The 11,671-nt window shown below is 31.1% G+C and overlaps 1 protein-coding gene across 1 annotated transcript in view; it reads right to left on the bottom strand.

The window, feature by feature from the left end:
* Positions 1 to 3,702: 3,702 nt before the first annotated feature.
* LOC148271794 (ectopic P granules protein 5 homolog) overlaps positions 3,703 to 11,671 on the bottom strand; it is a 32,746-nt gene continuing 24,777 nt past the window's right edge. The window contains exons 17-21 of the mRNA XM_088240920.1: positions 10,950 to 11,056; positions 9,478 to 9,613; positions 8,352 to 8,541; positions 6,706 to 6,900; positions 3,703 to 5,280 (exon numbers count right to left, since the gene is read on the bottom strand). Of these exons, the coding sequence (XP_088097046.1) occupies positions 4,974 to 5,280; positions 6,706 to 6,900; positions 8,352 to 8,541; positions 9,478 to 9,613; positions 10,950 to 11,056 (935 nt within the window). The 3' untranslated portion in view covers positions 3,703 to 4,973. The remainder of the gene's footprint in view (positions 5,281 to 6,705; positions 6,901 to 8,351; positions 8,542 to 9,477; positions 9,614 to 10,949; positions 11,057 to 11,671) is intronic.

Genomic DNA, 11,671 nt, shown 5'->3' with positions numbered 1-11,671 from the left:
ATGAATAAAATTATTCACAAATTGTACTTAGTAATTTTGATAATTATTTTGAATGTTACAATTTTAAGATCTTTTTAACAAAATAAAGTTTATTATTATTTTCAAAAAACATTATTTTTAATGAGGAATGCAACCAGCCCCTACTGTATTCTATTTTTTTCCACCATGTTCCATATTTTTTTATGAGTTTTTACAGATTGTTTATTGAAATCTTTGAGGAGTTTTTGAGATTGTATCTAGGAATTTAAAAAAATATACATTGAATCTTTATTGGTTATAAGGTATATAATATGTAAATAGTCTTAAAAGTATTTCAATTCTATTTAGCATTAATTTTCTTTGAGAATCTGTCTTTATTAGGTACTTTTGCATTGATCCATTTTTTCATACACTGCTTTAAAAAAAAAAGTATGCATTTAATTAACAATTTCACTGCGCAGGACTCGGGGTAATAAGGTTGTGAATAAAATCATTACCAGCTCGGCATTTGGTATTATTATCACAATTAATTCATGTCAAATTAACGCTGTAAAAAGATGTTTTCAACATAGTTTTTTCTTACTTTTTATACTGGGAACATTATTTTTCAACTAAACTCTGTATGTACATGTTCAACATCTTATGTTTCTTTTTTTATCATAAGGAAACTCGTATGTATTACAAATAAAAGACAATTTCTATGAATATTTTTTTATTAAAAAGTAAAGTGATATAAATGATATGGAAAATGATGTATGTAATATTATGTATTGTAAAGGCCGGTTTTATAAGCAATCTATCAAATTTCTGTCAGCGCTACGAACCGTCAACCATATTTGTAACAATAACTGACGGTTGCATGTTTTATAAACCAATTTTGTTAACTGATGGTTACCGGTAAGAATTTTGTAAATGAAAATTTTTGTCATATTTTGTGTTTTTTTGTCAATAATATTATTTATTATCTGTCAAGCGCAAACCTTATGTATCGCTATGCTCTGGATTTTAATACATATACATTAATGATTATGATACTTTTACAATTTGTAAAGAATAAAAAATATTTTAAAAAACACAGAAAGAGAAAGTGACAATATTCTAAATTCCAATTGTGTAAAGTATGAAAATATATAAGATTGCTGATAGGTCGGTGACATTAGCTACGTTTGTTTTGTTGTTTGTACACCTCTTATACTATGTGTATAAATAATATTTACCTAATACAACGCGAAGTAAAATGTATTAAAATGGTAATTCATAATCACATATTGCAAATGAATTAAGCGGCGAACGAAAGAAATGATCAAATTAATGACAATGTGTTTGAGCATCTGTCAGTATCAAATACTGCAACAGTGCTGATGATAGCGAATCATAATGTATTTAACCGGCCGAAATTAGGTAGTAATCATTTAACCATTATTTAACCGACTGGTTACGCTTCGAACATTTATAAAACGCTATAATCGGCAGGTATACCAAATATTGTTTAAAAAACCGGCCTTAAGTAGCTTATGTGTCCAAGAGTAAAACGTGCATTTGTAATATAAACACAAGAACTAATGTATATTTTATACACAAATAAAAATAATTAAAAAAACTGTTTTTATTATTATCGCTTGTAAGTATGAATTAAATCACTCGCAAATATTTACTATAATATTTCATAAAATGTTTAGTAAATACAGATCCAATAAAATTTAAAGTATCAATTTAATTGTTTGTAAATTTTCTTGCACATAAAATTAAAAATGAAACATCAAAAATATAAATTCTTACATAGGAAACAACATTAAATTAAACAAATAAAAGGCATGTAAATTAAAACAATTAATAAAACAATTTTAAATATATTAGAAAAAATAATTAACAAATTTTCTAATTATTTAATTACATTTGAACAGGAAAGTTTAGTTTTTCTAATACATATTTAAATGATATTTTGTCAGGTTTGGTTTATACTATCTATATTAGAGATCGTAAATTAGTTTTATATACGACCGAAATTTATTTTCTGTGTACATATATAATAATGTTTCATATCGTACAAAGCAGATAAATTATTCATTTGAAAAAGTGCAATAAACAGTCAAGTGTGTATTCATTAATTTAATTAGTTTAAAGTATCACTTTTATTTATTTAATAAGATATTTTATAAAAATAAATGAGTCTACTTCCCTGTTCATTATTTATAAATCTAAGATATCAGATTTCATACGGAAACAATTTGACAAACATAGCTTTTAATGTCACTAATTTAAAAACTGCTCAGATGCCTTTCTGAAGGTAAAAATCGCGGTCAAAATATGTTCAAGGTAGCAAAAAGCCTATGATCGAAAACTGTCCATAATTTTAGAGTGTAATCTTTTAATGTACATAGTGATTTTCGTATATATTTTATATTCTGTTAAATGAATGTCATATACAGGTTGATTCAGTTTGATTATATTATATTAAAACTGGTGGTTGAGGAGATGATTAATAAACTAAATAAAATATTCATAATGAGTTGCAGATATTAATATTTTGAATGGAGAAAATTACTGTATTTTCTAAATCCCTGCTCTACTATTCAATAAATGGGGTAATTACTGTACGTACATTGGAAAGTTGGTATTATTATGAAATGTGATTCCACGTCATGAAAATATATTCAGAGAATACAAAATATTTTGAAATTGACATATTTATACAAAATTGCATCATAAAATTTTATATTATATTATAATATAAGTGCTAAATGCTGTAAATCAAAAGACAAATATAAATATTTTTTAATTTTACAAAATATGTAAAACAAACAGTTTTTATTTTTAAAAAATAAGTAGTTTAACGTTAAATGAGTAATCATTACGGTCAATAAAGTGTGACTTAATTCTGTAGTCCATAATGGTTTAGTATGTAGAAATATAATTTAAAAACTAAACAAATAACATGCGTTACTAAATAAATAATATACACGTAAAACAGTGCCGGATCTAATGGGATCTATCGACCCGTCACTTACTGACAAGGGACGGGAATATACACATTTGTAAATGAATGCGAGCGTACTATTCTCTTCCTTGGAAGGGAGTGTCTGGTTATGCCAACCGACCTATCGGTAGGTACGGCTCTGGTTATATTTATTAAACAAAGAAAAAACATTTAAAAGAAAAGTGTGAATATTTTAGGATGTTTTAAACAACACAAATTATGGATAGCAAATGTATTAAATTTTACGTAAGAAATAAGTATTCTCACCTTTTATAGCATTTTTCAGAAATTAAAATTTATAAGCATTGATGAAACCATACATAAATTATTAAAAACAGGGAGCAAATAGTTCCTTAAATTATATATTTTTAAATAACAACTTACTACTATTCTACTGTTTCATAATGTGGGAGGTATATCATAAGGAATAATGTTTATTTTTTAACTCTGATAACACCCAGGAAAAATTAGTAAACAATAATTGTTATTTGCGTCCCGAAAGCTTTAACTGTTAATATCTTGGCTACGCTAAAATAACTTGTGACTAGAATACAAAAACTTCGGGAAAGTCGAAAGACTCAGTCATAAATTATTTAAAAACTTAACAGAACTCAAAACACTATGGTTTTGTTTTAAATAAAGTTAAAAATTCGTTTAATTCTATGAAATGTAACATTGACTTTTTAAGATTAACAGATTTGGACATGCTGGAAAAATATTTGCCAAGTAGTAGTGATATTACGTCATTTTTGTATATTTTTTTTTAAAAACACGTGAAAAACAAAGAGACATGAAGAAGAAAACCTGACAGGGTACAAAATAGTTTTTTTTTTTTAATTTAGTTAATTGAAAAAGTGATTTATTATGTTATAAATTTACAGACCAGTACCAGAGCTGATTAGAAAATTCACATTACCATTTTTATCAAGGGAAAAAATAATAAATCTTGACAACACATCTGAAAAATTGAATAAACTATCTAAAAAAACATATAAAAGAACACAATATGATATATTGTTTGAATTGAAGTATTGAGTAAATAAAGAATGAACAAACAGTAAAAACAAATTAATTTGGCGTCACATTAAATATCTTAGGCTTTTGAGTTTTTCCGGGTTATTGTGCGGTATGTCGTTTGCAAGTTTTGGATCGCATCATCCACGACGATTGACACCGCAATGCGATACGAAACGTCAGAAAAGAATGCAAACGACACACGTATTACATAATAACCCACAATGACTCGATTTACACATACATACATAATGCACCCTTTTAAGAAAAGTGACACTAAACAAAATCACATGTTTTTCAATATGAGCACATAAAGTAAAGATTAGTTAAAACTAATGCAACACATGATTAACAAATTGCATTCCTCATGTGTTGAATTGGTTTTAAGTAAGAAACCTTGAGTTTTACTGCCAATAAGAATTTTGACAATTTTTTTGTACATAAATAAAATACGTCGCACCCCGGAAATAACAGTGGCACAACTCAAAAAACTCATTTTTACAGGAGAGCAGTAAAACAGACACTTGCTCTATCAACAAACTAACATTCTTTCTCAAAAATAAAGACACATAAAATTCACTCACTCGCAGCATCTAGTTTTCTTATGTTTTTGTACAAGTTTTTACATTTCAGAAATAACAATGGCAAAATGATCATCGTGAAATTATTATTTCTTGAATTTAACTGAAACATTATGGTAAAAAACATTGTCATTTTTGCTTTTAAGGCTACACAAACATTTTTAAGAGTTATGTCTTTAATTGTAAGGATAGGGAAATATTTTCAGTAACATTTCTGCTTGCTTTACTACAAACGGTCAATTTTTGACATGTGCCATTATTATCGCTAAGGTGCGTCATATCTAAAAATAATATAAACTGACATAATAAAATACATAAGGGACATTACACGAAATTGATAAATTTTGCATAGCGTCACTATGCTTATAAAGGTGCGATATCACATTATTTGTAAAAAAGTAGCCTAATTAAGCACCATTTCATCACATTTTAAATAATTCACACGTCGTGTATAAATAGTTAACGTCTGTGTATAACTGGGAACACAAATCCGATACGCTTTTGAGAGAGTCTTGTATGGTGTTGTTTTCATGCTTTAGGAAGTGAAGGCATCTACCAAGGGTGATCCGATTGTCTGTGTACGGTTTCTGGTCCAACATGGCCTCCAGGGCGGCCAAACTCTTGCCATACGAGCTGCTCTCGCCACCGGACTGCGAAGGGCTGGATTCTCGGATCTTCTGCTGGTACGCAAGGATCAGACATAGAGCGTACCGTGCGATGATGCGGAATCTTAAAAAAGTATTTAAAATTAGTAATGTAATTTTTTGGGTCTGGGCGGATTGATAACTCAACGATGTTTTAAGAATTTCCAAATGCTTACAGACAGGCTGGATTTCCTCCCTAGGGAGTCATTTAGATCCAAATTTGATGCAACAGAGAGGGAAAACATTTTTGAGAAGGGAATATGGAAGTCTAGGCATTTACGGGGCTCAAATCTCATCCGCATCAATAAAGGTTTTAGCTCTTTAACTTTAAAAATATCAACAGGTGGAAGAATTGAAGGAATATAGATGTTCAAACATAGGCAGAGTGGTTAATGTTACAGTACGTAAAGTGGCCACTTAAACCAGCCAATGACAGATCATAAGCCCTGTAAATGCTTAGACTTCCATATTCCCTTTTCGAAAATGTTTTCCCTCTCTGTTGCAACAAATTTGGATTGATAACTGCTTAAATAAATCAAGCTGCAACTGTCCCACCACTGTATACGCAAAAACAATTTAATATCTCGGGCTTGAAATAGATAATAACACGGCCAATAAACTCATAAAAGCTAATGTATTTCTTTGAGGCTGTGAGTAGAACGTCCACAGATCAACGACATACACATGTGCCGAATGGTTTTATCAGAAATCTAGAGTGTCGACCGAAGAAACAACATAACATTTTTCAATTTAACACAATAAATGAAATTATGCAAGACCAACAACTGCAGTACATTAGCATAGACGAAATAAAAAAAATATTTGAGCGGCATGTTAACAATGCAAATTTAATTTTGAACACTGAACAGTCCTTAGAACAGGTTTTCCTAGTGAGGATTCTGAAATTAATTTTCTAATTATTTTTTGCATATCATGGGGGTAATTACTTAATTAATTTTGTGTACCTCGGCTCGCTTATTTCCAGCAACGGCAGTTGCAGACCTAAGATTGGTCGCAGGATTCAAATGGCCAAAGAAGCAACGAACCGTTTAGAGAAGATTCGGCGAGATCGAGGTATATCAATAAACACAAAAAACTGATTGATGGAAGCCCTGGGATTTTACGTTTTCCTATATAGGGCTGAAACGTGGACAATGCGTGCCTACAAGAGGAAGAGGATCGATGAATTCGAGATGTGGTGTTGGAGAAGGCTGCTGCGTGTGCCTTGGACAGCCAGAAGGACGAATGCATAGATACTGGAAGAGCTCCATATTACAACTCGTCTGTCAGTGGTGTCTGAGGAGGACACTGTCTTGTGAAATAGAACCAGGATCCTGGTCAAGTGTTTTCCAGTTCATGGCAACTCTCAGATAAAAAAATCCGAAAAAGGAAATCGAGATAAGTACGCCATGTAGAGTACTTTTTCAAAAAATCAAAATCCAATTGTGAAGTCTATACGATAACAATTAGTTTAGTTAGTAAAGGACGCATAGTAAATAATAGAACCAACTTGTGGGATGGAGCCTTGTTCTCCACGAGCCTTATGGCCTTGAGCAGCCCCCAAGAGGGCTCCTGTGCCCAGCGCTCCAAGACAGCGTGCAGCAGGTGTAGCGCCCCCAGAGTGCCTGCCCTGTCCATACTGTGGTCACCCGCCAGCCACACGTAGTAACACACCCACAGGCTGCACTGACGCTCATTGGAACACCTGATAAACATGTGTGTTTATAAATAATGCTAGTGAAATGTATGTTATATTTTTCGCCAGTAAAATGATGGAGCGTTTAACTCGATTACAATTGTATACATAACAGGGATTAACACATTTTTTAATAACTCTCAATTTGTAAAATACAATAACAAAAATATAATGTACACCACCTACTATTAAAACATGTATGATTTTACATATGTGAACCCAGCCGTATTTAAAAATTGTAAAATCTTTACCTGGTGAGATAAAAATTCATATTAATACGTGGCCACTCATATTATTACAAATAATGGTTGGTGACAATGTAAAAAAAAAAAAGGTTCAGTAATATATTGTCAGCATATATAGATTCAACTGAATTAAAGAGGGCCAAAAGAGAGCAACTTGGCCATTTAATTAAAGGTATATATTTGAGTGACATACAAGCAACTTAAATTAAATTTTAAACACTGTATAGTCCTAGTAAGGAGGATCAGGTTTTCATAGTAAAGAGGAATCTTAAAATGTATTTTTTCATAATAATAGTGAATAAAAAAACAGTAAACAGGTGAAGCTTATAAAAATGCACTTCTTATTTTACTGTTTATATATTGTGGTATGGTAACATATTTTACAATGCTACATATAATTTTGAATGGCAGACAAAACCACATGGATAATGACAAACAATTTTAAGAGGTATAAAATAATAATAATAAAAAGATGATGATAGCTAATAATTGTTTAATAGTGAATCTGTTATAGAAATGTTATTTATCGCAATTAACTTGAAGACTTAACATACCGAATTATATGCATCAAGCCAAATAGTATATTTCATTTTACAAAGTTAAACTACTTTTAATTGGTGCATTACATGAGGTCTTTGTACTCACAGTATAAAATTGCTATTAAGAAATGGATAGTGGAGGTGAATTGCGCACGGATTGATGAGCGGATCAAGTCAAATAGTTAAAAATTTGTGTCCTGTTTATGAAATTTGGTCTACAAGTCTATATGAATTTGTTGTGTTTTTTATGATTATTTTTTATGTTTAAGATGATAATTAGATTAATTACGTTTTTATTGTCTTATTATATTAACTACGTTAAATAACTAATTTCAGGCATGTTTCACTTATTGTAAAATGTTTCCCTCGACACGGGACACCCCAGTGAAGAAACATTATTCTGTATAAAAAAATTAATACATACATTGTTAAATTATAAATAAATAAATAAATACTATCTCAATATTTTATCAATATTGTTACTCAATGAAGTATTCGATAAATTACAGCTCCGCTGCGGGGGTATGTCAGTGTTGTGGTGTCTACAATAATAAAGTCCAGCATTTTTTTTCTACATGGGTAGCTGTCAATATTTACAGAACTTTACAAGAAAATGACAAAAGTGCCATAATACGTTGCCGCAGGGTATAACAATACACTTTGAATGACGACTTACTCCGGGTCGAACCCGTGAAGGGCCTGCAGAACGCTCTTGTCCAGCTGGTTGAAGGCGCTCCCCTGGAACTTGCTCCTGTCTGCGGCCTTGTACGTGGCCAGCGCAGTCAGTGGACAGGAGAACCCGATTAAGTATTCCACGGAAACTATGCAGTTGTTTCTCCACTTGTCTATTATGTAGTTCCACTCGCCTGGGACCATACAGTACAAATTGAAAAAAAAAACAAAATATTATAATGCAGGTTAGACTTGTAAACTTAAAAAGCAAAAAACAAGAGTTATGTGATTCTTTTATATGCGTCCTTGGGGTGATTTTCACAAAAATGGCGCATTATAAATTATCAACAAAATTAAACAAAACATCACACCGTTTTCTCGTAAGGGTAGGCAGAGAAGATAGAATACCATATGACTCTGTCTTTGCATACATACCTCACTTTCTCTTTATTTATACATCTTCTCACACACTTAAGCCGATTATTCCGACATTTGACATGTCCGTCTTCAAATATTTGTTGGATTTGGTCATGCCATGTTTTTCTTGGTCTTCCTTGACTTCTGCGTCCATAAAAATTCGCATTGTAAACCTTTTCAGGCGTCATTTCGCTGTCCATTCCCTCTACATGTCCAAACCAGCGCAGAATACCTTTCTTGATTATGTCGATAATGCGTATCTCGGCCTCACGTAATACACTGATCTCGACATTTGGGCACCTATCGTACTCAGTTTTACCACACATTCACCAGAGAGATCGCATTAAGACAGCATTCAGTCTACTTCCATCCTCGTTTTTCTAAATCCATACTTCGCTTCCATATATAAGAATCAGCACCAGAACTCCACTGTGAATGGCTGATTCCGGCTGCTAACCTTGGATAAAATCTAATGTCCACTCGATTTCCGTTTTGCAGTATTTTATATGTAAATAAAAAAATATCGATACGGGTTAAATAAAATCAATACTTCATACTGAAGTCTAGATTAATTAAAAAGTCCAATCAAATTTTACGTTTTTAAAAAATAAATTGAACCTAGAACATCACAGCGTTATAAAATAATTCAATTTTATACTCTTGATAGGGGTGGGGTGGTCTGCCCTTAGGGAAACTATTAGCAATGGGATTACCTTCATGTTCGAAGAAGGCGAGGATTGTGTGTTCACCGAGTGTGCCAAATATGTCCCTCTGGGTGACCTGATACAGGCAAGAGATCAGGGACATGAGGCATAGCTTCGTTGTACTGTTAACCCATTTTATCCATTCCTACAAATTAAATGCATAATATTACTTACCAGAATTTACAGTATAAAAATATAGCTTTTGTCTTTTGGAAATTACAAAAAGCCAGCATGTGTTCTCTGTATTTATATATATTTTCCAATATAAAGATTTTATATCAAAATACATAATATATTTAACACAATACTTTGAAGGTTTAATACATTCTGCGACATTTATTGTTTATTAATGCATATTCCGTGATCTTTTATGGATTGTAAAGCAATAAAAACATTAATGGTTTTTTAGAGCATGAATTATGTCATACCCAAAACCCGTACGACTTTTGCTGAGACATCTCTCATTTATCGCACTGAGAGTTATCAATATTTTGGAAGAGCGTATTAAGCTCTCAAGGACAAAAACTGTTTTCAAGAAAGTAGTTAAGGACTGGATTTTTCTTAGCTGGAGGGATTTGATTAGGAAACTCCTTGATGATTTTCCGAATGTTTGAGTTTACTGTTTACTTTATTGATGTGCTATATATATGTATTTTTTGTAAAAGTATTTTTTATGTTTCTGATCCTATATTTGTGGTGATATACTCATGTGTCTATGTCAACTAATTGCTAGTCCCATCTTAACACAGGACTTAAAGTTCCATGGAGTTGGGACATATGTCTCAAATAATGTACAATAAACTTATGTATTTTAAAAAAAAAAAAAAAATTTATTGGGGATCAGTAATAAAATCAGCAAAATTTATTGGAAACTAATTAAATTAAAAACACACTTATAAATTCAAGTTTGCTAGAGAAAATTCTTGATGGAAGTTCATTGCAATTTATTACAGAATTAAAGACAAGTGATACTTAAATCCACAAATTGGGAATAACCAGTAATTGCCTTCGTGACATCTTGGAGACTGAGAGAGAATTTGAAATTACTTTGTAACACTTTGTAAAAGGGTCATTCAGACAAAAATAATTTAATTAAATTACTGTATTCTGCGGACGATAAGACGCGCTGGACCATAAAATGCACCCCAATTTTTGGTTGAATTTTTAGAGTAAAAACGTGCGTCTTATGGTCAGAAAAATACAATACTATTTATAATTTTTAATTCCACTTATCCTTACCGTTTTCATATAAATACATTGAATTTTATAATAAAGATACCAGTCTCAAAGATTTCGCTCATCACTTATCTTTTATTTCCATAATAAACATTTATAGTAACAGAAGTAAGAATTTTGGAAATGAATGAAATTAAAACATAACTTCGTATCATAGCCATGAGATTCCATTGAGAACAGTCAATAAGTAACATGATTTAGATAGAACACAAGAAAAATAATTTTGCAAGAAAATATTTAGTTACCTCCTGAGCAACTTCAGAAAGAACCATCATGTTCATCATCAGGACAGCATTACTAATGAGGGCGGATCCTTCCGCCAGCTTCTCTGATTCAGCAGTACTTTCTGTACCTATAAAATAAACACTCGTGTTAGTCAAAGCGCCTGGTCAGCACCATGCGAAGGAACTACTAGTGTTTTTATTTATGTTTTTTAAGTTAGTTCATAACATCTTTAATAAAATTACAATTTTTTTATCAAAATTTCTCAATAACGTATTTTTTCAAATTAATTTTAAATATTTCGATCTTTTCTATCTCCTTTATTCCTTCAGGTAACTCATTGTACAGCTTCAATCCCTTGTACAATGAGTTTTGAGATTCATATGTATGACATTGTTGGGTAAATTTACAATTTTTTTATCAAAATTTCTCAATAACGTATTTTTTCAAATTAATTTGAAATATTTCGATCTTTTCTATCTCCTTTATTCCTTCAGGTAACTCATTGTACAGCTTCAATCCCTTGTACAATGAGTTTTGAGATTCATATGTATGACATTGTTGGGTAAATTTTATTATTCAAGTCAACCTTGCCACAAATCAAATCATGACAAATAGAATAAAACAAGTTTAAGAGTATAATATTAATAGAATAAGAAATGGCAAACATTAATTTGTTTCAAAGATATCTAAATATTCAGAAAGTAAGTTCCATTTGTATTTCTTGCCATCGCAACACTGCCAT

The sequence above is a fragment of the Micrasema longulum genome, unplaced genomic scaffold (genome assembly GCF_059751315.1).
Source record: "Micrasema longulum isolate JH-2025_06_02 unplaced genomic scaffold, ASM5975131v1 h1tg002644l, whole genome shotgun sequence".
Classification (NCBI taxonomy): domain Eukaryota; kingdom Metazoa; phylum Arthropoda; class Insecta; order Trichoptera; family Brachycentridae; genus Micrasema; species Micrasema longulum.
This window is presented reverse-complemented; position numbering and strand designations above follow the sequence as displayed.